Genomic DNA, 26,055 nt, shown 5'->3' with positions numbered 1-26,055 from the left:
TGCCAAGTACATTTTTTGATTTTTTTTTTTAAACTGGGAATAAGCCAAAGAATATATTGCGCCAACAAATGAGCCTTAGAGGGGGTCACAGGCAGATTTTCTGTTCAGTCTTTATGCAAGGCTGAACCAAGGGACTAACCAGCCGGCTGAAACTAATCACAATACAGACATGACTGCGGGATCAATTTTGTCATAAGAAAACAAATAATGTCTAACCATTCAGTTTAAAGGGACAGTTCAACCAACAATATAAAATATATATTCTTTCTTTACTTATTGCCTTTAAATAGGCTGGTACCAGAACTTCTGGTTTTTATCTATATGAGCGTCTTTTTCTTTTTAATTTATCCATTTAGATTATTTTGGTGTGAGCTGCTGAATTTTGAAGCTGTAGACAAGTCTGCCCTTTCTTCAGTGTAATGGAATGAGATGGCAGTGCGTTTTTGGGGTCCAAAGTGCCAAAAAAATACGTTTGAAAGACAGCAATGTCTTCATTATTCTACATGTATAAATAGCATTAGAAAAGAAAAGATTATGCATTTTTGATTTGGGGTTAAAGTGTGCCTTTAAAACTACCGTTTAACCTTTTAAAATGCTATTTCTCTTTGTGAAGTAGGCATAAGCACAAAGATAAAGGCTCTACAACAAGAGACACACATGCATGTTCATCCAAAAAGGCTCTTTAATTGGTCTAAGTGATTAATTACAGGGTGAGGAAGCCAGGTAATATAGATACTAGAATAGCTTTCAATTACCTCATTTAAATTTGATCATTTAACAGTTAGAGGGGATGGGAAAAGAGGGATGATGAGGGGAATATAAAATAGTGGAAAAGAGAAAGTGATGAAAATCTTAATATAGGCCAACTGATAGAGTTAATACAGTAATAACAAATATCCCAGTAAGTCAGCAACAGCTTTACAAAAAGAAAAAACAAAATGTGCCAGAAGTGTGATTAGAAAATTTAAAGAGTGTCTATAAATTCCTATCATATGAAGAATACATGAATATGACACGAACCAGCCTCAAATAACACGTTTTCTCTATATCGATATAGTATGTAGATGCAGGATTTATTTATTGTGAGGCCTTGTGTGATGTTGTGCTGTACCGGAGCCTTGTACGGAGACCCGGTGAGGAACAAGACTCCGTGGTTTAAGACACCTAGTGCTGGTCAGTGCTGTCCCAATACTTTCCTCACTTTGCAGATTGTGTTCATATGGACTGCTTTCACAGAGCCTCTGCGTCCTCTGACTCATCACTAAATGAAGACTTGAAGGGTTTAGCTCCAAAACATCATAAATGCTTAAAGAAATTACCTGCAGTTCATTAACAGATGTCTCAAAATGATTATTTAATTTTAGAAAACTGCTGTGTCTGGAGTCAAAATGTTTTAATATTGGATGCCTTATTTTGGAACTAAACTCTTCACGTGTACGTCGCAGCTGTCTTCACAGATCTTGCTACAGTGGCTGCTTGTTTTTGGTGGCTGTGTTTAAAGAGATAAACCATTTTGTCCTCAGCTATTGCTCTCCAGCTGCAAGCAGTTCATCTACTGGACGACACCCAAGACTGAATCTCAACCATCAACAATAAAATATACACAACACACACAGCATGAAAACTCTGGTTATACTTTAACCATGCGCCAACACCGTGGACTGTTGTAAATTTTAGTGCACATTAAAGCACAGAAAACACACAAGCGTTGTCGTAGGAAAGCAGCAAGTGAGCAAAACCTGCCATCTCAAGCTTTCCGCAGCTTTCTCAAGATTAAATTGGTAACAGTGCAGTCTTTTTATCTTACTGTAGTGTACGTCAGATAAGTCCTAATCATCTGTTAAATTTCAAACCCACACTTCTATTCTTTACCACACAAAGTCACATAGAAAATCCACAATTATTTCAAGTCATAACTTTTCCTTCTTACATTAATCTAAGCACTACTCCCTCCCTACAGTCTTGTCTTGTTAGTCCACAGTATCCACTTCATGAGGTCCTATTGGTTTCCCATCACACCTCAGATTCCAGGCTGGACACCCGTCGCCAGGGACGAAGTACGCAAGGGCTCCCCGCAGGCTGGCCCCCTGCTCCCTGACCTGCTTGGGCCTCTGATCCAGCCTGGGATCCCTGATAGACCCCGTAAGCCCCATACACGCTGTCCTGATACAGCAGAGCCCGCTGGCTTCCACATCTCCCGCCACCACAAGCCAGCAGCTGGCACACTGGACTTGGGCTCGGGTAGCTGCTGGAGGGCTGGCTGTGGTGCTGCAAGTCTAGGGGGCCGTGGTAGAGGGGTAGTCCAGGGTACGAGTTCAGGTAGTGAGCGTACTGTCTGCTGAGCAAGCTGGTGGCTCTGCGTACCACCCCCCGCCCTAACCCAGTCCCGTGTCGCACTGCTTCTCCGTACGTGGGGAGGTGGGTGGAGTGGGAGTAACGCAGCCTCTGGCCCTTACGCCCATTGGGCCTCCTCTGGTCCTCCCTTATGTGGAGGTAGGCCTGGTTCCGAGGGAGGCACAGGTTGTTTCGAAGGTGGGCAGGGTTGTAGGCCTTAACAGTTGTGTTTGGCGTGACAATGCATGGGAACAGGTCTGGCAGGGTGGAAGGTGATTGGCTGGACAGGGATGACTGAGATTCGTCGAGCTGACGCATGTGTTCACTGCCCCAAGTTGCTTTAAGGAAAGAGGGGCGGCGATGCCTGCGTCTGCCTCTCAGCAGGAGGTCCTCTGGGGGCCAGGAACTGTAGTTCTCTACTCGAGGACGTATCGCCTCCCCTGCATAGATGCTGTCAGCCCTGGGGGTGGAGATGTGATTATCTTGGAGGTGGTTGGCTTTGAGCTCACTCAGGCAGATGGGACTTTTGTCACTCTTTTCCTGTTCCCTGTGTTTTCTCCTCTCTACATCTTCATCCTCGCACTGGAAACTCTTGGACCTGCGTTTCCGTCGGGAAAAGCCCGTCTGGACGTGCTGGTTTTGAGGCGAGGAGACTGGATGAGAAGTGTAGATGTCAGGTAGTTGGAGATCAGTGCAGGGGATGAAAGGCGAGTGAGGATGGGTGTCTACATAGAGTCTCCCAGTGGTCTGGTAGTGGTGTGGATGCTGATGAGGGAGCGGCTCACCCACAGCCAGGTGGGGGCTGCTGAGGCTGGAGACAGGAAGTGGCCGGTCATACAGGCATGAGGAAGAGTGAGTCGGAAGCGTGTAGCGCAGTGGCGTGGGCCTGGTCACACCTCTCTGCTGTTTCATTGAGGTGACAGCTGCGAGAGGTGGGGTTAGAGAGCGCTGGGGAAGGGAGCAGTGATTCTCCGTAACATAAGCAAATCCTCCTGGCACGGCCTCCGTGGCCACTTGCGGGACACGAATAGGCAAGCTGCTGCCATGACGACTCAACTGCTCTATGGTCTTGGTGGCGTTGTCCAGAGAGGTCTCAACATTGGCAGTGGAAACCAGGTCCTTGGCAGTGCGAAGCATCTTTAGCATGTTCGCTTGAGCGTAGTTGGAGGTCAGGTCAGGTTTGGCCAAACCAGATGAGCGCCCAGGATCCTCCACTCCATTGAAACAACTGTAAATACCCTGAGAAACGAAACAGAGTGGTATTTGAAGAAGGATGGAGTAGCAGAAGAGAAAGGAAGAAAAAGTAGAACCTAAATAAACCAATCATTTGTAATTAAATCAGTAGTTAGCCACAAACTGTTTAGCCTTGAATCAATCGATTGGTCCTCAGGGGAAAATTTCACAGATGAGATTTCAACCAATTTGTCCATCTGAAACTGTCCATCAATCCACCTCCTAACTATACTAAAAAACCCACTGGCACAAAAATAATAATAATAATAATAAAAAAAACCTTATTTCATTAATATCTTATTTTTTCACTGAGGCAAGACTTAGTCACAAATTCATTATGTATTCTCCCAGGACTCAAAGAAAAACAGTTTAAGCTGAGAGGATTGCCCCAATAAATGCACACAGACACATACACAAGCCTAAAGTCCCCTGCAGAGCAAACCGTCTCTAACTGCCTGGACAAACGCAGCCAAATCCCATGACTGTGCTCTGCTTACAGTTGGCTGAAAGATCCTGAAAGAGCCAAATTTAATTTGGCCCTTGGGGCTGCCCCACACGGATTAATGATCGGATAGTCATTTAGCCGTTAATCTGATAAAACCCGGTTTCAGGCACAATGGTGTAATTACACAGCACAGGCGCGCCGAGGCTGGAGTCCACAGACATTTCCCTGGCTGTAACTTCAGTCAGAGCTTTTTGCCTCAGTATCCACATTCCCAAACAACAGCATCAACAAACCGGGTAGTGATTTAGGCTAATTGCAAATGAACATTAAGCAATCAAAGTTAAATGCTGAGTAAATGCCAGATTAGTGCTGCTTTTCTTTTATCTCTCCTCTCTCTCCTCCCCTTTCCTCCCATTCTTAACAAGAATGCAGTGCCATCTTAGCTAATATTTTAACAAGACCTTCTAATGGTACCATGTAATTACATGCAAATGCACATCCATTTGCACTAATTTATCATCACATAAAAGCGACTTCATGTAAAACAGCATTTCACACAGAAAAAGCCACCAACCAGCTGCTTGGAGTCAATCAACCAGTCAGTCTTTCAATCATTCAGCCAAGCTGTAGCTTAACTAATCCAATTACTGCCAGCCACTCAGTTACTTAACTAAATAATCAATGTAAAAATCAGTCAAGCAATTTGTCAACCCCACTTCCATAAACCAAGCAATCAGCAATCAAACTATCCAAGACGACCCAGCCTCTAGAAAAACAAACAACTAATCAATCAACTGACTAATTTGCAAATCTCACCCTACTGATGGCCAGCAGGAAGTCAAGTTTGTGGGACTTGTGGACGGAGTGCCTTAGCTTCCAGTACAGCAGGTGTTCCCAGGCAAAGACCAGCAGACTGAGGCCCATGGCCACTAGCAGCATGTAGAAGACACCCGCCATGTTGTCAATGTCCAGCTTGCTGCTCATCACTTCGTTCTTCTCGTTCTGGCAGATGCCCGACAGCCACACCGTCTCCAAGCGCTCAGTGTCTCCTGGAGGGACGGGGGGGATAAAAAGGGAAAGAGTTGAGCAGAAGGGGAGAGTATGAGTTGACTTGACGGAGTGAGGAAGGGATATAGAGTGCAATCTAAGTCAATTACACATTTTTGTTCTTTTTGCTGTATTTCAAATGAAACACTGATTATGAGGTTTAATGAAGTTATGAAGCCCAAGTCTTCGCAGTGGCTGAAGTCTGTGACCCACAGATATGAACAGACTCTGTGTGCTCTCTTGTGCTTTGCCAGGCCTGCACTACGGCCATCTTAACGTCTTGCTTCCTTTCATTTGAACCGTGTTAATGTCACTGGGAAGTTGATTTCAAGCTTATGACCTATGCCTCTCATGATAGAAGCCAATGCTTAATTATGACCGGGGAACTCTGATATTACTAACTTGTAATACGGAAGGGCAGAGTATTTTTTTTCCTTAAAACAATACTGCATTCATACAAAATATTTGAATTGTTCAGGAGGGCTTACAAGCTGTAAACATGGGAAGCCTTCTTTTCGCTACCTTCCATACCACACGATGTGTGAATGCACTGAGTTTGATCTTCATCTGCGCCACACATGACCTGGTGGATTGAGGTCAGGTGATAGACTTGTTTCTCTAAAAAATAATAGGTGTACAACTTGGGCTACAAGTCTTTCACTGCAAGCTGAAAGTCAGCACTTACCAAAAGACGAGGAAGACATTCGGGGAAATGTGTTTGAAATGTGACCTATGTGACCAAACGGTATGGAATCAAAGAATACAAATATATATGCATACCCTTCAGTGGCTTAAATGTATTTCAGCACCTCTTGAGTGAGAAGAATATACTGTACTAAAACACGTTTCCATTAGCTATCATTAGCATATAAGCTACTCCTCCAGGCCCCCTCCTGAGCTGTGCTCTCCTCAGTGGCCTGCGCAGAACACGGCACATTTTATCACTCAGTTACCGTATACTGACCACAAACACATTATTTATTACATCATCATGGAAAGCTCAGAGTGACTGCCACTGTGTTTGTGTGTGCGGGAGCGATGCTCTTAAGCTCCCAGTGGAGGGAGGATATTAGCTCCACACCGGCGGCAGTCATGGTGAGTGTGTTTGTGTGTGTATAGGTAAGAAGGATAAGTGTGTGAGTGTGTAATGGAGATAATCACATCCCAAACACTCCCTGCTGTTCTGCAGGATATTAACTCTTCCCTGTAAGCCCACTTCCCTGCTGATACAGCACATACTGAACTGGCCTGACGCCAACTGCATGGTTCTCATGCAGTAAGACTGAAGTAAACACAAACATAAATGTAAAAGTGCGTGTGTGTGTGTGCAGGTATGGGCTGTGTATTATATCATGCGCCCACCGTCTCCGAGGAACTGCAGCAGAGCCAGGTCGATAGGCCGTTTCCAGCGGGAGTCCTTCTGCAGAGCGATGCCGTATCCTGTGGTGGCAAACACTTTCCCGCTGCCGATGGTCACCAGCTTGCAGCCTTCATCCTTCCCGGCCATGTAGTTCAAAACGGCAGCGTCGTAGATGAAGGCATCCAGCTTCCTGTGTGAAAACAGATCGTCTTTGTAGGAGAATGCTTAAGTTATATTTTTGTTTCTCCATCTGTGTGGATCCTACAGTGGATGTTTTTAGCCCATTACGTTCAGAATACTTCACATTGTTGCTGACCACCATCTAAAACACACCATAAGTTTTTTTGTGTTTTTCCCTTACCTTGCAAGCTGCTATTGCTTTCAGTTAAGTTGAATCACAGTCAGTTTCAGAGACTTGGCTGAGTAATCCATCACAGTGAACAATTGGTCAGCTTTTTAGAAATGTTTTGTCAAAGTTAGAAGTGATAGTACCATTTATGAGCACAAACTCTTCTGTACTCCAATCAGGATGAGTTTTGAAAAACCTTTGGCTGCAACATCATGACTATTCAATGTTTATGTAACTCAGACAAACAAGAGTCTTCAACTATAGCCCTGTGAGGCTGCTTTGAGCTAAATGCTGATGGCAGTATGTTAAAATGCTCTCAATTGCAAATGGTAACAAGCTCATGTATTCCAGGTATAATCATTGCAATGCTCCCCATCTTAATTTAATATGTCGACTGTTAACATGCCAACATTTGCTACTTAGCAGCTAACACAAAGAATAACAGAGGCTGATGGGAAAGTCATTTGGTTGTAAACTAAAGTTTCTGACCTGCTTGTTGGGCTCTGCGGACCATGAATGTCTGTATAAAACCTTTGACCTACTGTTGGCAATTATTAAGTCCAGAGATCACTAAACCTTTTTGGGGTATCAATTCAATAGTTGCTGACATATTTGGGTCTGGATGAACTGACTGACTCTGCCATCTCGAGAACTAGCATGGCTAAAATTAAAAGCGAGAAAATCTTGCCGACAGATTTCAGCTAATTCTCATTCCACACTAGCACAACAAAATACATCCAAAAAAAATAAAATATATATATATATATATATATATAAAACACACATTTTGTCATTAATGGTCTCAAAATATGCAGAGTCACTCAAAGTGTGAGTTGATTCTTTCTGAAGCCTGGATGTTTGACAGCACTTTTCTATACAAATTGGTTTCAGTCGACATGATCTTTCTTCATCTAAAAATACACCCATCACATCGGCCTAATTTACAAATAGGTGCTACAACACAAAGAGCGTCGACTCTCCTCTGTATCACCCAAATTATGATTATGATTATTACTGTGTCATTTTATGTCTCCACTGCTAGGAGGAGCTGTTAAATATAACCTCTGATCTAACTGTGCAATATCGTTAAGATGTCAGTGAAACCGTACCCGGTTTTGAGGCTTTCTAGAGCTTCTTCCACCCCCTTCTGGTTGTATTTCATCATGTGTGTGTGCATGTCGATGTAGTTGCTGCGAATGTTCCTCTCCGTGCTCCCGTTTGGGACCGTCCCGAAGCGGAAAGGAGGGTAATGCTCGTGTGGTTTCTGGAACTGCAGGGAGACAGAGGATGAGGAAAGGGGAAGTGGGGGAGAAGATACGAGCGATGAGGAGAGGGGGAGACAAGAGAATAGATGGAGGTGAGAAAAGAGGAGGAGGAGGGAGCAAGGAGAAAATGGGAAGGAGAGGAGCGAGACTGAAGGGAGTGACAGCAGAATGGGGGAGAACGGTAAGAACAGAAGGCGGGTGAGGAAGGGGTGGAAGATGATGAAGATAGGCAAAAGATGGAGGGGAAGGTATTTGAAATGTAGAGAGGGAAAAGAGTAAATGAAGAGAGAAAAGGGAATGAGGAAAAAGAGGATATGAATGTAAAAAGAAAAAGGAGAAAAGAGCAGATGAGAAGGGGAAAGGAAAGATGAAACAAGCAGAAGAGTAGAAATAATTGTGAAAAGAGGGGAAAAAAGAGACCAGAGTGAAGGAATGGATCGACAAGTAGTAAGGAAGGTGAGGGACAACTCAGTCAAATGAAATCCATTTACCAGTCATTCCATTTATTTCCACGAATGACAAACTCAACGCTCTTATAAGATACCGACCCACTCACCTCTAACTGATTTAAATCTGACATCAGCTGATCTTTTTTGAATCACTTCGCTGCCCACAGATGATCCTAATCCAGTTCAGCCTGTTCCCGATCGAAGTTCACATTTCACGAGTTGATGTATTAATGCGGCACGAAGCAGAAATACGTCTGTTAGAGCTCAATTAGACTGTAAACAGGAAAGATCTATTCATCTTGGTTACGGCATTGACCTTTTGAGCCGAGCGCAAATGAATGGGCCAATCAAAATGTGAGCGAGTGAGTGTGTGAGTGGGTGTGTGTATGCGTGCTGATATAATCACTCTTCAGCTGCGACGGATTCAGTTGAGATGCTCTTTATTTTTATATATGTATAATCAGCTGTTCGAACAAAAGCCCACGTCAGCGAGACAAGATTAGAAATTAAAGGACTGGTTCTCATTTTTTCTTATGTCTGTCTTAATAAAACACACGCTCATATGCAGACTGAAAGCATTAGTAGCTGCTGTAATTGCGCCTCCTGTACATATCGGAGGCAAAGAGATCAGTTCCAAAGTTCAACTTAAGTAATGGGGAACAAAATTGCTGTGTACAAAAATGCCTCAATATGTCAGGATGTTAAGAGATTTTCAACAAATATAACAAAATGCTTTGAATATGCGTCACCAACCCTACCTTTAGTCCATTTTCTCTATTAAAAGCAAATCGGACCTTTCTCACATCATCTGCCAGGTACCAAGAAACCCAAGAAACAGTCCAAACTCTGTGGCTACGGCAAACACCCTGAAACCCTGAAAATGTCATTCCCTCCAACACATTACACTCAGCTGCTGGTGCTGAACTGGTGCAGAAACACCTCTCTGCATAACGCATTGTGAACTGCATCCTCCAAAATGATTACACAGACGAATCAATGCCTCCCCAAAACAGCTTCAAGAAAAACTCATCACAACTTTCATGAATGTCTGACTGCATTATTTTAAACTACCTAATAAACCGACAGCTGGGTGTGTAAGCAAGCAAGCCTAACACCTGCACATGCTCACTGAAGCACCAAATGTGTACACTTGCTTGAGTGACCCTATTTGAGGAGAGTACTGAGGTCTGATTTGTCTCTGATTTGAGACAAAAGCTCGTCCTCATAACCAAGACTCAGCCCATGTTATTATTCTGGTTAGGCTTTTTGCTGTCATACTGCTGTGGGTCTTCTGTCTGTGTGTCCTCTAATACCCGAGTGATTCACCACATGGTGCATAATAATTTTCACTTTTTTTTTTTTTTTTGAGGTGAGAGGGAGAGTGTGAACTGTGAGGTTCAAGGAAAACTGGGTAACACTTTATTTTGTGGGTCTGCAAGTTCTGAATCATTTCCTAATCATTTGCAACAACAAGTTTGCGTAAAATATTATGTCATTTGGTGCTAATTATAGGAAAACTGCGGCCAATGTGGCAGTGTTCCCGTTAACTAATGCCCAGCACTTGTTAGTGCTTATTTATGGGGGACAGTGCACAGTAATCAACATTATCACAATGTAAGCCAGAAACTCTTATGAACAGCAAAATGCTAAATTTGCATATAATATGATGATGAAGGATTAAGTTTGGCTTAAGAAATTAATGAAGAATTAAGATTTATTTAAATGGACCCTCCTTTTTCAGGAAATTCATATTTTTCCCGTGACTGATATCATGTGACGTAACTCTTTCCATTCAGCTCTGTAAAATAAAGCATGACCTGAATGACATGTTTGGAGAGGGGCTGGTCAATCAGTCGCATTTTGAATCGGGTTCTGACTGCCCTCACGTAGGTTCGAGTCCTCTGAAGAAGGACGAATTGATTTATGCTCATCAGGTTTGGGCAGGTTTTCCCACAGCTCTGTTAGACGCAGTAGGGGAGATGATAGACTACCACATTGATTTTCATCTTTCCATGGCATTTATTAACAATGTAATAAATATATAGAATAGCACCGGCCTTATCCTTTAAACCTGTGAGATGTGAACCCAGCCATCCAACGGCCTAAATCCGCCTAATCCTCTGTCGTGTAGGATCTCAGAATTAAGGGGCATCTGAGGTTGTGTTGTGCAGGATAATTTATATTGGTCCCTTATGCTGTGGGATATAATACATCTGCATAAAGTTAATACAGTCAGTTAATTCATCCATAGATCACAGAGGTGGCTGTGCTGATCCCTGCCGAGGAGTTGTTTTCGTTATCCGTGAGGAATGAAATGCCTTCTTGTAAAGCTCCTCTGAGGCCTTGTTTCCAGTGTGTGTGTGTGTGTGTGTGTGTGTGGAGGTGTGTGTGTGGAGGGGTGGGTCTGTTTTCTTCTGTGGCTTGGAGTGTTTTTAATCGTTTGACATTTGGCCATCTTGTTTTAACAGTGTGAGCGAGATGAGAGATGGAGACGGCACGGCGCAGGGGGAATATTGATGGACAGACCGAAATACTGACAGGACAAGTCGGAACTCAGACACCATCTGTATTGACAGAAGGCAGTAATTGATTAGTCATTCATGCCACTGGGTTCCCCACTGATAGGAAAAGGACAGAGACGTTCACAACAAAGTTCTTTTACTTGACTCATCTTAAAGGCTTTCTGCGACTCCTTTGTCTCTCCCCTTCATGGCTTATTAGGTGATGCAGAGTGATGAGCAGAGAAAAGAAGAGATGATGCAGCATGAGATGGATTTAAACACAAAGAAGTGGTTTTTTATCTATCTCACAGCTCCACAAAAACGTCTTTCTCCATGTCTGAGTGGGCTTTCGATGTCTGTCCTCTTATTACTCCCAGTGAAGACGGTGTTTATTGAGTCTCTTACCTTCTTGTCGGAGAGCCCAGACACTGTGTCGATATATTGCTCCTGGATCATGAAGGCAGCCAGGTTGGCAGTGTATGAGGCCAGGAAGATGACAGCGAAGAAGGCCCAGACCAGGACCATGATCTTACTGGTTGTACCTTTAGGGTTTTCAATGGGGACCGAGTTGTTGAAGACGATGCCCCACAGCAGCCACACTGACTTTCCAATGGTGAACGTCGGACCACCAGGAGCTGAGGAAACAGAAGGAGGACAGAGTCAGAGATGCTGTCTTTTTATTCCAGTGCCTTCAAAGCCATAACAAATTGTAAAAATCATCTCTCATCTAGCTGTGGTTATGTTCTGGTTTGGGTCAGGGAGATGTCAGTGTGTCAAAGCCGTATTGTGGTGTCAAAGTCAGGAGAGACGTGCATATGACCTTGTTCCTCTGCAGCAGTAAACATACTGTACTGTCTGTCCTTATTAGCTCACTAGCTCCTTGGGATGGCGGGTTTGTTTCCTCCTCAAGCAAAATATGCTCACTTTGAAGGTATTTGCGAACCTTCTCGTGCCCTTCTGAAAACTTCCGAACAACTGGACAATTTCACAGCCTCGGTCCGTTTTCATCGCTCTCTGCCACCGTTGCTCATGTGCAGCAATGCCGCGCCACCGCCATCAATCACAGTTCGATTAGTGCAGCGACGAATGCTAATTAAAACAGGAAAATGACCTTTCGGACCTGGAGACAAGGCACGCTCTGTCAGTGCTACATTATGGGATTGATTAGCCCTCTTCCCAAAATCCTACTGAGGAGATTCTAACATTGCAGAACGTGCAACCCAAACTTACTGTGAAATGTTTTCTAAAATTAGCAAATGAAATACGCTTCATGTCTGTTTTTTTTTTTTTTAAATATCCTGTTGGGATTTTTTTTTTGTTGTTGTTGTTGTTTTTTCTTTGGCTTTTAATCAAGTAAATACAAACACCTACAATAATTCCTGACAAATGACACAAAATATGTGATGCAAATGCACGGAAATCTGTGAGATAAAAATGGATTTGGTGGCGTTTTTCTCTGATGTGTTGATGTTGTAGTGATCATTTAGTCCTCTTTCATCCACCGTACTGAGGATGAGTGAAGGGAAACAAAAAGGTTTAAAACTCACATTTGGCGCTGACCAGACTGCGGTTGTAGCCGACTGGACTGAAGTATTCAAACACAAAAACTGTCACCGCTACCACAGTCAGGCACATCACAAACATCATGACCCAAACTGCTGGGCTGTAGGGCTCTGGAGGAGGAGGAGAAGGAACAAACATAAAGGATTAAAGTAAGTCTGTTTTGTACTTCCTTCAGCCTGTGATGGGTGTCACCATATGTAGTAGAGGGATAGCTGATGAGGAAATGAGAAGACAGAAATACACTGTTCAGGATTTTGAGCTGAATTTTGTTGTTTGGGGTTTGGAAAAGGGATTTAGGTGTGTGTGAGGTACGTAAGGGGATTTAGTTGTAGGCTACAGTTATCGGCGGGATAAAAGCTTAATGGGAAGTTTCCTGAAGCGTCTGCAGAGACAGAACTTGTTTAAGTAGGCCATCCTGGGAGAAAGTGGTGAGAAAGAAGGTGGTAACAACGTGGCTGACGTGTACTTGTACATCAAGCTGCGGGATAATAGATTATATGACCGGTTTGAAGTGCACAATCAAGTTGAAATGGATGCAGAAGGAGCAGTTTTCTCTCACCAAGAAAGGCAGACGGTGAAACTGTCCCGTTGCTGCGAGCTACCATGACGCTGATGCCTGTCTCAACAAACGGCACGGAGAAGTCGATGATTTCCGAACGCTCCTCGTTGATAGTGAGGGAGCCAATGGCCATGTCAGCTCGCTTATACACAACCTGAGAGAAGAAGAAGAGAAACAGGCGATAAAGTAAAAACACCGGAGAGGCACAGTGAGGCATCGACAGTGGTCAGCAGTTTAAAAACATGCTCTCCCGCATTCGATCCACATTTATCTCAAACTGTTTTTGTTTACCGCATAATTCTGCAAAATAGAACTGAATGAGTGGATTTTATCACAACAAAACCTGCTTCCCAATGTCCCAAAGGACGGGTTGCCAAGCTCTTTCTGGTTCTGAAAAGACAGCAAGTTCTGAATTTCTTGATCAATCCTTTTTTGAACAAGGAAGTCACAGTGCAGCAAACACTTTGTGCTCTACAGTAAGGCCTAACTCTAATAATGACTGCAGAGATATGAAAAAATATTTGTGTCATCATCTGAGCATCCAGAGAGAGAAAATTCTGCATCTCAAGAGTGCTCATATCCTGGCTTGCTTTTCTGAAAAGCAGGAATTTTGCAGAAACAAAAATCTGTTCAGCATGCGCACACACACACACACACACACACACACACACTGTGCAATGTGCCTGCAGGCACAGAAACACAAGCGAGCGGGCTCTCCTGAGAAACACCTGTTCAGGGCGTTTTACTTTCAGATGCAGCTGTGTTTGATGTGGTTTGGTGTGGGGGAGAAGAGCGTGTGTTTGTGTCGTATGTATATGCATGGCCTCACACCACTGACCTAGATAAAACCCATCAAAGAAAACTCTCTTGTCCATGCAGTGCTCGTGTCACTTAAAAAGCTGTGCATCACTGCTTCCCTCCACCAACTGTACTGCAGTGCAGGCGAGGTGTTACTGCGTGCAGTTGCTTTAAAGCTGTCCTGCTGCACAGGTTTGAATCTCTTACAGTGCTACATGTTTGGGACAGCTGCACAAATGAATTTGTTATTGTACAATTAAAACATGAGAGAGGCTGACGAGCTTTTCAGGAACGTTTCAGCTCCATGATGCAGTGCAGTTTGACCATTATGAAAACAAAACAACTTAATCTGACTCTAAAGAATGTCTTATGTTGGTCATGTGACTTTGTCTTCATGGCTGCGGGAGTTGTGTCTTGAAAAGTTACTCTTTCATCTGCTCTATTTTCGGCCTCGACAGGATTATTTTGATTAAATAAGCAGAATATGTAAATAACAAACAGTTGCCATTAAACCCACAGGTCACTTCAGCTGTTGATGATATCAAGCATACAACACACCTTAAATGTAATTAGGCCATGAAATACCCTAAAGCTACATTTTTTTTTTTCTCAGCTCTGGATGAACATTTTAAAACTCCTTGCTCTAATAACGGTGGGCCCACGGTCACTCGGCCACTCAGCACAGCTGCATTCAGGGATTTATCCCTCTTTAAATAACTCAGCCCTCAGTCTCACCTCCCCAATCATGCCGTTCCACGTCCCTCGGACCAGCTTGCCGTGTTTTCCGTTGGTGACCAGGTAGAGGTCATAGGAGAACTTGATGGTGCGGGACAATTTCTTCAGGATGTCTATGCAGAAGCCCTTACAACACAGTTTGGTGTAGGACTCAGGGTGGCCGAAAATACTAGAAGAAGGATGAGAAAAAGCAGCGTCACATGTGTAGCAAGTAGAGTTTTGTTTTTTAGCATCTTGTGATCAAAAGCCCCCTCTGACTGTTGTTATCTTTAGCTTTTTTTTGCTTCAGAGTGTGAGCGCTAAATACATTCAAAGCAGCCACCGTCTACGGCGGCGAAGTGAAGGGCAGGCGATGGCTGGTTCATTAGCTAAAATCGATGTCTGTTAACGGGGTGTATTTCAAAGAGATGAAGGAAGGTGCCTAAAAACTGCAAACACACACACACACACACACTCAAAGGCAGTGTAACAGAGCCCACAGTGGATGGTTGAGTGACTGTGATGGCCTCTAATCAAAGGCTATTAAGGTGTATAGCATGTGAGGGACACTCACTTCCTCTCTGCGGCCTTGCTACTTAATGGGGTGTGGAAGAAGACAACAGAAGGACAGGAAATGGTGAAAAATATCAGAACAAAAACAAAGAAATAATGGAGAGTTGCTAAAAGCAACAGAGGACGATGAAAGTTACAAGACCGAAGCTGAGGAACAAACTTCCTGAAGAAATTAAATTTTGTTTTGTTAATTTTTCATCTGTCCAGCCACCAAAGTGAAGGCCTAAAGTCTAAGAGCTCTGAATCGCACTGTGTGTGAGTCACGATAACAGCCTAAGGCTGAGTTAAGAAAACAGCATGTAAGTGTAGGAACGAGTGAGATGTTGACTCAAGAAAAGTTAAGTGAGTAATTTACATTCATGTTGGTTATTTTCAACAAGAGGAGTTCATCCTCCACTAAATTTAAGGGCTTTTAAAAGACCTGATTCTTTAACAGGAGTCAATAGCGCCGATAAACGCAGCATTAATTAATTGCTGCAGGAGCTGGCCACCTGTCGTCATTTTGCACACTCCACTGACAACACACACACACACACACACACACACACAGTACAGTATCCTCTGAGAATAAGCAGCAGTTGTGTTGTGCTGCGTGTTCTTCACAAAATGTGCAGGAACTAGTGCAGCGTGGAGGGAAGCACCATGAGGGAGTTCAACCACAGCGAGAGAGACGAGGATTCTCAGGTGAGCAGCAGACAGGAAACACAAGGCGAACAACAACGAGGCCTGACAAGGGCTGCAGCTTTTGTTTGGGGGGGGGGTGGCAAGAGCAATGGAGGACAGAGAGTGGAAGAGGAGGAAGAAGAAGAAGAAGCAGAGGAGGACGAGGAAGACATTTGAAATTACCACCACTGTTATCACAAAGCAATAATGAGGAGAACACCGGGAGGTTAATGTCCCAGCCACTGGGCCATGTTTTCACTCAACATATTATTATTATTATTATATTTCAACAAGTTGGACCTAAAGATAAGTCACATTGCATGGCCAAAAGTATGTGGACACAGAAACATTATGGCTGTATGTGACTGTGGAATTCCTTGCCTGGGGATCTGAGGCAGGTTAACCGGCTGGTTTTTTTAAATAAATAGTATTTATTGTTATGTACTGTATATTTACATGCTTTTATTGTAAAGCACTTTGTAACTTAGTTCTCAAAAGTGGCTTTATAAGTAAAGTTGTGTGTGTCCACATACTTTTGGCTCTATGGTCTATTCAATTTGCAATAACATGAAACCCAGAAAAGCTGAAAATCCTCACAAGTTATATAAACAATTAATTGCTTTTAGCATTTGGTCTGTGCATGTTGTGCTACACCACACAATATCACCTAGATTTTTTGGTTGGACTTTAGTGTGGAACTCCTGCTCTTAATTAGGGCAGAGAGCTTTCTGGCAAAAGAAGACATCATCTGCCCAAAGAAAAGATTTTTAATGAGCAAGACAAAAAGTTTTAATCACGCTAAACATCTGCTCTGCGAGGAAGCTGCTCAGACCACACAGCAAGATTTAACTGATTTATATAGCAGCGGCCTTGTCTCCCTCTTTCTCCCTGTTTGTTGGTCACGATCCAAATGGGACACGCCAGCCAGAAAGAAATGGAGAAAGAGAAACAGAAAGAGGGTAGGATGGGATAACACTGTCCTGTGCTATGACAGATGTCCCCATGTTGGACAGATAAATCTTCTTTACTGGCAATCAATGTGCCATCGCGCCTAACAACAGCCGCTACATATCTCTCTCCATAATTAATGTGCCAGCCATGGCCAGCTATGCAATCTGCATAGCTGATGCATACCCACAGACAAACACACAGATACATGTCGAGCCGCTGACCTGAACATGAACATGGCATTTTACCAATCAGTATGTGTGTGTGTGTGTGTGTGTATAATAAATGTCTAATAAACGTGGCTTGGCAGGTACCTGAGAGTTAGATGAGCACATTTCCACCTGTTTCCAGTCTTTATGCTAAGCTAAGCTAACGAGCAGCTGGCTGTCACTTCGTATTTAGAAGACATGACATCTTTTCATCTTTCTTCCTTTATAATGCAACAAACTTAAGCCAGTTTTGAGATAAATCATTCAGTTATTTCTACTCTCTCCTTCTCTTTGCTGCAACACTTGTGTTAAAATATTTGAGGCATAAAATATGAAATATTAAGACACTTTGGTAACATGAAATTCACGCCTGTGCAGCTGCTTCTGGCTCACATTTTTCCATTTAAAAAAACAAAATGTGGTAAGGACTATAAAATATGTGACAGTTTCACATGTCGCTGGATATATTTGTTGTGCATTTTGTTGCATCATGTGAGGAGTCGACCAAATCTTGACTTCTAAAAGTTGTGTTTTTACTTTTATTACACAATACAAATGGAGGCTGATCTGCTTTTCAACTTCAAAATAACAAGACATGATTTGATTAGATTCAAACAAGATTGAAATATTAGAAAATAATTGTCAGTATGTGACTCTAATGCAAATTCAACACTTGAAGTCATGAAGCTCATATTGTGCGTGAGCTCGCTGCTGCAGGTAAACAACATGGCAGCAGGAATACATAGTAACCCAATCAATAACAGGCAGAGAGAAAATCTCCCAGTGAGAATTAAGTTAGAGATAACAAACCTCCCCGAGTGCAGAGAGGAGCTACTGTAGGAGAGGTCTGAGGCTAACACCACCGACAAAGCAAACACCAGCATAACGAGCAAAGGTGAGCCTAAAGACCTCTAAATAAATCGGCATGCGAGTACACTGAGGTGTGGTGGACGTGGCAGGTTAACTGGCCAGTAGTTTGTTAAGTAGGTGCAGAACTGGCAGCTACGTTTCCTTCTAAATCTGACACATATTTTGAAGAAGAATCACATTTTCCAGTAGTTGCTCTAAAATATGAGTTTTTGCTCCTGTGGGCAAACGTTCCTCTGACCTGACAGACACACTTGTACTCGTTATTGTCTCAGGTTGTTTGAACATAATGAAGACGTTGTGTATTACTGACGAGCTCCGGTCGTAGGTAGTCAGAGGTAATAGCTGTTTAATGGCTGTTTTCTTCCGTGCTGCGATCTGTGTTTGACACTGGAGGTGTGTTTTTAAAGTGCTCAGACACTCAGCACACACAATTACACTGTGTTTAATGAAGTGTGGAGGCTTGCAGTGTCTACTCAGAGCTAAACTGGGGCAGACAGAAGGGGAGGGCGGAGGGGGAGGGGGGGGAGATGTCTGTGTGTGGGACTTGGTATCATTTGAAAGGTTTCTATCCTTGTGCCGAGCAAAAGAAGGAAAAGACAACATTTTTTCCTCAACTAAAAGTGGTGAAACGTTTGTCCAAATGAGGAATAAACCACCAAATTTGAGAGTTGTTTTCTTCGTCTTAAAACAACATCGACTGGAGGCCCACATATGCTGACAAGTTCTGGAGCTGCTGGTTTAAATGGGCCTCGAGTTGAGGTTGTTTTGTCGGCTGCTGTTTCCAGAGTCAACAACGAAGTGTCAAGCTCAACTTCCATGTTGACAAAGATCTGCTGATGAGGACAAGGTGGAAAACACCTGTGAGATGTAACCTGTAACTCGCTGTGCATGTGCGAGTACCTCTCTGTGCGATTGGACTGGCGCCTACAGGGCACCGTGTTGCGGACACACGTGCCAGTTCCTGGGTCCACGTTCTCGACCATGACGAAGGGATGCTCCTCCAGCGTGGCCACAGTCAGGTGACGGTCATCAGACACCTGTTCGAGGAAGCTGCCGTATCGAGGCCAAACCGGGTAGCGAACCTGAAGGATCCCTCGGGCGTACGTACCCACCTGGAGACGCGAGACAAAAACACACATTGTTATCATGTACATGTGTGCAGTGGTTGAACATAACTGTGCATGTTGTACTACAGTACTTGTGGTAATTGTTCACTTTTGATGCTTTAAGTAACATTAAGTAAGCTGCGATCTTCTGTGCACATCAACCTCTTCGCTCGTCTTGTCTTTCGCTGCTTCACAGGATGTACGGTTTCTTTATTTTTATTTTATAAAAGAAAATTAGCATGTGCTGACCTGCAGGAAGAGGGTTAGAAGATGAAAGAAGAGTTCATTAATGCGTACTGTAGAGACTTGAAAGAGACAGAAACTAGAACAAACTGAATGCATCGCATTAATTATACATCCCAGCATTTGTTGCCTTCAATCTGTGTTCGTTTTGTTAACTGATTATTCAATTATTAATTTTCTGTTTTCATCCCAATGAACAAATTGGAATTTCACTCTTCATAAACGGGAACTGTTTGCGTGATTGGCACTATTTACTATCTGTCTTTTCATGTATTTGTGAGCTTTAGTAGAACTGGAAATGGAAAAATGACCAGAGTCAACAAACAGATACGCTGGCAGACAATAACGTACTGCAGCTACTGAAAGAAAAAGCAGTACACCAGAGGGTTTTTTTTTAATGTCGGAGGAAGTCACTTCAGATCAGAATAATGTCACACCGCACAATGAATAATCCCATCGGTGTCGCCGCTAAGCTCACTGAAACCCTCTCTGTGAGATCCAGGACTGTTTGTCACATCAACCCGACCTAATGAGCCATGCTGAGCTCAGCCAGTCGCTGACTGACTGCATGTTAAACTCGCTCCCTCACAGCTCTAATGAGACCTCTTTTTCATACTTTGCTCCTATGTTCGCTCATACTAGCGCTCTTCCTTCGTCATGCATGGATGATTTACAAAATCCGCGTGTAGGTACAGTGTGACGTGCATGACGGTGATTTGTTTCTGGGCGCCATCTGTGAATGACAGAATCGCAGAGATGCCAGTTGTGAAGATTAATCATTCCTGTCTTTTATGGGATTCTCATGCGTCTTCTCATGGAGCATCTTAAGCTCCGTCATCTACCTGTCACTCTCACGCTGCTGGGAAGGCGTCTGTTATTGATTATCGGATACTGGGCTAAAATACAGAATCGGGATCGTCCCAAGTGCCTCAAGTTAGAAATCAAAGTAAATGCTTTAATAAATATATTTTTTCAGATGTTAAACTTCTTCCCAGGCCAGCCTATTCAGCATAACATATGCACATTGTAGATCTGTGCATGTGCATCTGTCAATTTATTTAATTTTTTTTTTTTTTTTTTCAAAAACAGCTTCCTTCTCCTGCTGGAAATCAGACTGATGAGTTGAGTTGTGAGAGTGAACCAAAACACTCAAGTTCTGGTTTGTGCAGTGAAGAGGAACAGCGGAGTCAAGTGTTCTTCACCATGTATAACTTCTTTCACGCTGTACATTACATGCATAAAACCATTGATTACTGCAGTTTTAAATCTCAAGCATTTTAATTCTCCGTGTTGTACAGGTGGATTGAAGAAGAAGAATTTGAAGAGTTGCCCCCCCACCCCACAGGACAAGGACTTTTCTCAGCAAAATGTCACCCAGCAGCACCTTTCAGACGGTGACGAGAAAAAATATCATGTTAAATTGTCAGGGTGTCACGATGAAGGACAGCGACTTGAAAAGAGCAAGTAAACCACCACCAGTTGTCATCATGGATGAGCTGCATGACAGGAAGATGAGGGGAAGAACAAGCGAGGGATCAGGCTGTAATGAGGACGGAGTGAATTTAGATGCGGTCTTGTTTTAAGTGGTGTCAATAGTGTGTGTGTGTGTGTGTGTGTGTGTGTGTGTGTGTGTGTGTGTGTGTGTGTGTGTGTGTGTGTGTGTGTGTGTGTGTGTGTGTGTGTGTGAAGAGCCACAGTACAGTCCAGCAGTGCATCTACTCCACACCTGAACATGGGTACAACATAATCTATGGATCAAGTGTATGTGAGGCTCTCGGCTGCAGTGTGACTTAAACACCTGCGCACACACACATACAAGCTAAATGCCACTTCAGCACAATTACATGTCCATGTTCATACACACACACGCATACGTATACACCAACCAGGAGGTGACATTGATAAAGTAGGTTGGTCTTTCCATGGTGGAAATAAATGAGTTCAACTGTAGCTGTGAGATTACATTCAGGTCTCTCTGTTTAGTCGCACTTTTTCAATATACCCTCGGGCTCTGAAAAGTGTGTGTATACGTGTGTGTATGTGTGTGTGTGTGTGTGTGTGTGTAAAAGAGAGCTAAAATACTCAAGAAAATTGCAGGGCATGGTGACAGTGAAACAGCAGTAAGAGGAGGATATGGCACAACATTATTGATTTAAAATCACGCCTACACTTTTACCTCCAAATGTCACCTGCTGGAGTCATTTTGTGATCAATTGCTCGAGTTTAGGTTTTACGTGAATCCACTTTCGCCCAGCCTGCTTCTTGCAAAATGCATCCAGACGTCTCCAAAGCAACAGGCAAAACTTGTTGCATCCAGTCAGATTATACTTACTAGGTCAGAGGTTTTTCAAACTGTGGTGCAGAGGGAGAAATGTGAGGTGAAAGAGAGAGAAAAGTGCTGGTGCTCTAAAAACAGGGAGTGTAGTTTGCCGTGCTGATTTTGCAGTTGCAGCAGCAGCAGTGGCTTATGAGGCACTTTAAAACAATTATACCCCAACTGCTTTAATTTGTACCAAAAATGAGTCGCTTTTCATCAAGAGTCAAACATGAAAAACAGTGTGACATACTCTTTGCAAGAATATCATTATTATGATGTCTACCACAATAAAAGTCCATAAATCCATTTGAAGTTCATCAATTGAAAGACACAAACTTTTAAGATCACTGCAGCACCAAAGTAATCCAGCGACAGACGTCAGTACATCCATGAGTACAGTTTCACTCTCAAAAATCCAAGTGAGTCTGCTTCGTCAGGACTTTGTGGGTGTGTTTGATAGGTAATATAAACAAAACACCCGTCACATTTAGACTGAGAAATCACAATGTGAAACAACTGTGGCAGAACACAATGTGTTCGTGTTGGACCTGAACACCCACTGTAAGAACCTGCATTGGTTCAGAGGTTTTCAGGGCCTTTAAAATACTGGGTTTAACAGGGTTGGGACTATGCAGAATTCTCTGGGCTTTAGGGTCACTTCATTGCTATTGGAGTTTGTCATATTAATATATCATGGTTAACTAGTAAATCTCATCATTCCTGCTCCATCAGTGTCCTTTGCCAGTACCTTGTCCCATAGTCTCTCCCGGTCCAGAGTGACGATGACCATGGAAGGATTGGACAGGAAGCCTCGGTTGTTGAATGACAGATCTTTCCTCTCCCACGTCACATTCAGCATGTGCCTGCAACCCATAGGAACATAAAGTCATAATAAAGTGTGTAATATGTAATCAAAGACTTTGGCTCTCCATCACACGATAATTTGCATACTCATTTACACAGATAAACAGACACAATGATCACCTTATAATTAAGCCTAAAGTTCCCCTGGGAGGGCTAATGGAGGAGACTGGAAGTGGCTCGTTAAGGGACGTGAGAGGCAGCTGATTGGTGAAGGGCAGGGTGTTCTTACTGAGTGATTTCACTGTCTGTTAAGGTAGAAATCCATGGCAGGCTGGGCGGTGAGTAATTAATGAAAGTTAATTTGCATTTCAGGCTGCATGCAAAATATTTTCTTTTCACTTCACATGTGAAAAGCGTGACAGCTGAAGTTGTGTGCACCTCTGTCCATGCATCACTGCACCGCTCTAATAGGAAAGGGTCTGGGAGGATTTCTTAAAATTGTGTTTAGGCTGACAAACGCAGGCCTCACCTGAACAGAGTATTGTTGTCTGAGTGTTTAGCTGGTTTGTTGCAGTCACCGTGTCCCTCAGGAATAAAACCATGCTGCTTCTTGAAGCTTTCAGCGCCTTTTGCTACAATGGCGACACCCTCCCTCACCCTCTGCCGCAAGCTCTTCCTCCACTGGTCCGTAATCACTCCAATAACACCGACAGGGAAGCTGTCAGGTGGAGGGCTGTCGGGGTTGCCCACGGCCAGACTGGGGAGGATCCAGATGTAGCCTGGGCCCAGCAGACCCACCTCAGCTGCCTGACGAAACAAGTACTGCGCCTCCTCATAGGAGCAGTACGCCAGCAGGACCTGAGAGTCCACCTGCAGACAGAAAAGAAGTCAGTAACTCGCAGAGAGAAACACAGCCTAAACATGCAGCTCTACTGCAGGCCGCCAGCATCAGCTGGGCTTCAGTTCAGACTAGTTATAAAAAATGATGTGGTAAGATATTAAACAAGGAAGAGTTGTTGTATTAATCATACGTAGCCACAGAAAGATTTAAATAGTATTGACAGTTACATTTCCTGTATTGTTTGACACTCAAAACAGTTCGTTTTGGTAGTGGTAGTTTGGTAGTGATTTTAGGTGATTGCTTTAGATGGGACAAGCTGCACCACTAAACAAAGTTTAGTAAAGTGCAAGTTTGAAAGTCGCTAGTAGTTTAATTTGACAACTGAGCAAACAAAATGTGATGGATTTAAGAACAGCTGGTTCAACCCAGTTCCAGGATTCTTCTATCTAATCGTACCTGCTGCAGCATGCGCCTGGTCTTCACTTCACTCGCCCCGACTGACATTTCCAGAGACAAGATATCCTGTAGATTCCACAGGAAATAGGAGGTATCTGTGTAAGACTGAACTATATCCACAAATGTGTCGTAACCCGGCAGCAAGCTGGTGATCACCGCAAACTCGCCCCAGTCGTACTCCTCCATGAGCTGAAACAGGATGCAGAAGCAAATAATTGAAATGATAACAGTAACGTGGTTTTAAACATGGCAATGACGAATCAGTGCAAATATAAGATTTCAATGAACTGATGATGGTCAGTTCTCTCAAGTCTGTAAGGCAAAAGTGTGGCTGAGGTCACAAGCTGTCTAGTTTAGAACAAAGACCAAGAACAGGAAGAAATCACTTGCAATAGTCAAGTTTGGTTCTGTTTTTGAAGCTATGAAACAGTCAAGATAAAACATGATAATTAGTGAGATTCAAAGGGGTGCAGAACCAGGCTAAAGGTCTCCTTCTGTGTCCACTCTTTGTGCTATGCTAAATTAAATGGCTGCTGGCTCCAGCTACATTTAGACTCCCATACAGTTTCTTTAAGATGCTTGGAGCCTAACTTTGGGCTTTCAAAATCTGATTTTATAAAGCACATTTCATCACAAAAATACCTGTCAGTTTCACAGTGACTGTCTCTCAGTTGGGTAGAAGCTTCCGTTAGATTATGTGGCGAAATGATCACAGATTTAACTGAGATTATCCCGTCGACTGCCAACACATCAGTGTGATCGACCCCTCTGATCTCATGAGAATTTATACAGTCTATCATGAATACAGATTGTATTAGTTTGTGGAAATCACGCCAGAACTTCAGATCAGGGATTCCCTCACTGATTGTCGGGATGCCCCCACATGGTGTTAATCAGCCTGAGAGGTTCCAGTTGGCAGGCGAAATTCAGCATCACAGCCCAGATTTATTTTTGCCCCAAAATACTGTTTAAACAAAGTTTTATTGTCACTTTCCATGACACGCTGAAACAGTTTTTTTGTACCTTGAACATGCAGACAATCTGCTGCTCCAGAGACGCTCCCATCTGCAGGAAAGAGGATCCCTCCGCCTACAAAGAGTGGGAAAATCTCATTTAAGGATTCAGTTGGGGAAAATCTTTCGTGGGGTGAAAGGTGAATGTTGCAGCAGTATCTCTGGAGTTTGTGTTTGTTCAAAGATGATTGAGCAGGGGGGATGTTTGCTGTCACAGGAATATGAAGTACATACTTTCAAAAAAACACTTTTTAAACTCAAGTATCCTGAACCAGACCACGAACAATACACTGTTACATTTCTGCCAGACAGAATAAAACCATCTAAAAAGTTTTCAAATGAACTCGTCTGCTGCTCCTCATATTAGCAGCACCTTTAACATTGTCACTGCTGCGGAACATTTAAATTTGGATGAAACTTTGCCCCTACTAGCACAGCGCTCTTAAATAATTTGTCCTCTTTTTCAATAAGCACACTAGCATTCGTGAAAAACATCACTGTTGAAAGTCAAATAAGCAACACAGTGGAACGACCTGAAGCAATTAAGTTGATGAGAAGTGACAAAAAAGAAAAAAGGACTCAATGGTTGGATAATATTGCTTGAATTGGCTTTATGAAGTGTTTAAATTCCTTAAATATCTGCAGTGTCAAAGTGTATAAACTGACAAAATCTACGCTGGCTTTTTCTTTACACATATGACAGCAACCAAAGGATTAAATCTTGGTTTGATTGAGGATGACAGATACGACACACAGCTGTCAAATACAGACTTGCACACTACAGTAATAACTATGCTGATGCAGAGTGAAATATAAGCAGTGGTTACTGTGAATATTTACATTACAATTTCCACCTTTTATCTTTGCCAACATTCAATGATACAGCTTTAATTGTCCATATTGAACATATTGTACATATCTTGAGTCTGGTGTCTCAAGTGTCTCCGAATTGCAAAACTCAGTGCTGCTGCTGTCTTTCTGTCAATAAGTGGTCGTCCAGCGTTGTATGTCTCTGTGTGTGTGTTAGCATACATTTGCATATCATCTCGCTAGGTGTTCATGTGTGTTGACAGATAAGATGGAAGCTTTTAGTGCCTTAGTGTCCTTTCAAATAAAGTAGGCAATCTGGATAAGAGGATGGGAGACATTTGGAGTGTGTGAGAGGGACTGGATATGAGAGGCAAAGAGCAGAAATCATCAACTGATAGGGAGGAGTTTATATCAAGAATAGCTGGTTTATATCAATAGTTTATATACATACGCACAGAACAACAAAAGGTACTGGCTGCATTCAGGTGTAAATTAACAGCAGAAAATTCTTCAGATTCATCCAGAACTGTTCAACAGTATGGCCTCCCTGCCCCAGCCTTTTTAGGTGGGACTGTGCAATTACAG

The 26,055-nt window shown here is 43.1% G+C and overlaps 1 protein-coding gene across 1 annotated transcript in view; it reads right to left on the bottom strand.

Annotated features, from left to right (window-relative positions):
• Window positions 1–674: 674 nt before the first annotated feature.
• Window positions 675–26,055, bottom strand: part of LOC124052955 (glutamate receptor ionotropic, NMDA 2C-like) — a 41,893-nt gene continuing 16,512 nt past the window's right edge. Inside the window, exons 4-16 of the mRNA XM_046377786.1 lie at window positions 24,671–24,736; window positions 23,648–23,836; window positions 22,880–23,220; window positions 22,295–22,409; window positions 18,781–18,992; window positions 14,639–14,807; window positions 13,106–13,259; window positions 12,531–12,656; window positions 11,389–11,618; window positions 7,878–8,038; window positions 6,422–6,609; window positions 4,829–5,061; window positions 675–3,573 (exon numbers count right to left, since the gene is read on the bottom strand). Of these exons, the coding sequence (XP_046233742.1) occupies window positions 2,014–3,573; window positions 4,829–5,061; window positions 6,422–6,609; window positions 7,878–8,038; window positions 11,389–11,618; window positions 12,531–12,656; window positions 13,106–13,259; window positions 14,639–14,807; window positions 18,781–18,992; window positions 22,295–22,409; window positions 22,880–23,220; window positions 23,648–23,836; window positions 24,671–24,736 (3,744 nt within the window). The 3' untranslated portion in view covers window positions 675–2,013. The remainder of the gene's footprint in view (window positions 3,574–4,828; window positions 5,062–6,421; window positions 6,610–7,877; window positions 8,039–11,388; window positions 11,619–12,530; window positions 12,657–13,105; window positions 13,260–14,638; window positions 14,808–18,780; window positions 18,993–22,294; window positions 22,410–22,879; window positions 23,221–23,647; window positions 23,837–24,670; window positions 24,737–26,055) is intronic.

Source organism: Scatophagus argus, chromosome 21 (genome assembly GCF_020382885.2).
Source record: "Scatophagus argus isolate fScaArg1 chromosome 21, fScaArg1.pri, whole genome shotgun sequence".
NCBI lineage: Eukaryota > Metazoa > Chordata > Actinopteri > Scatophagidae > Scatophagus > Scatophagus argus.
This window is presented reverse-complemented; position numbering and strand designations above follow the sequence as displayed.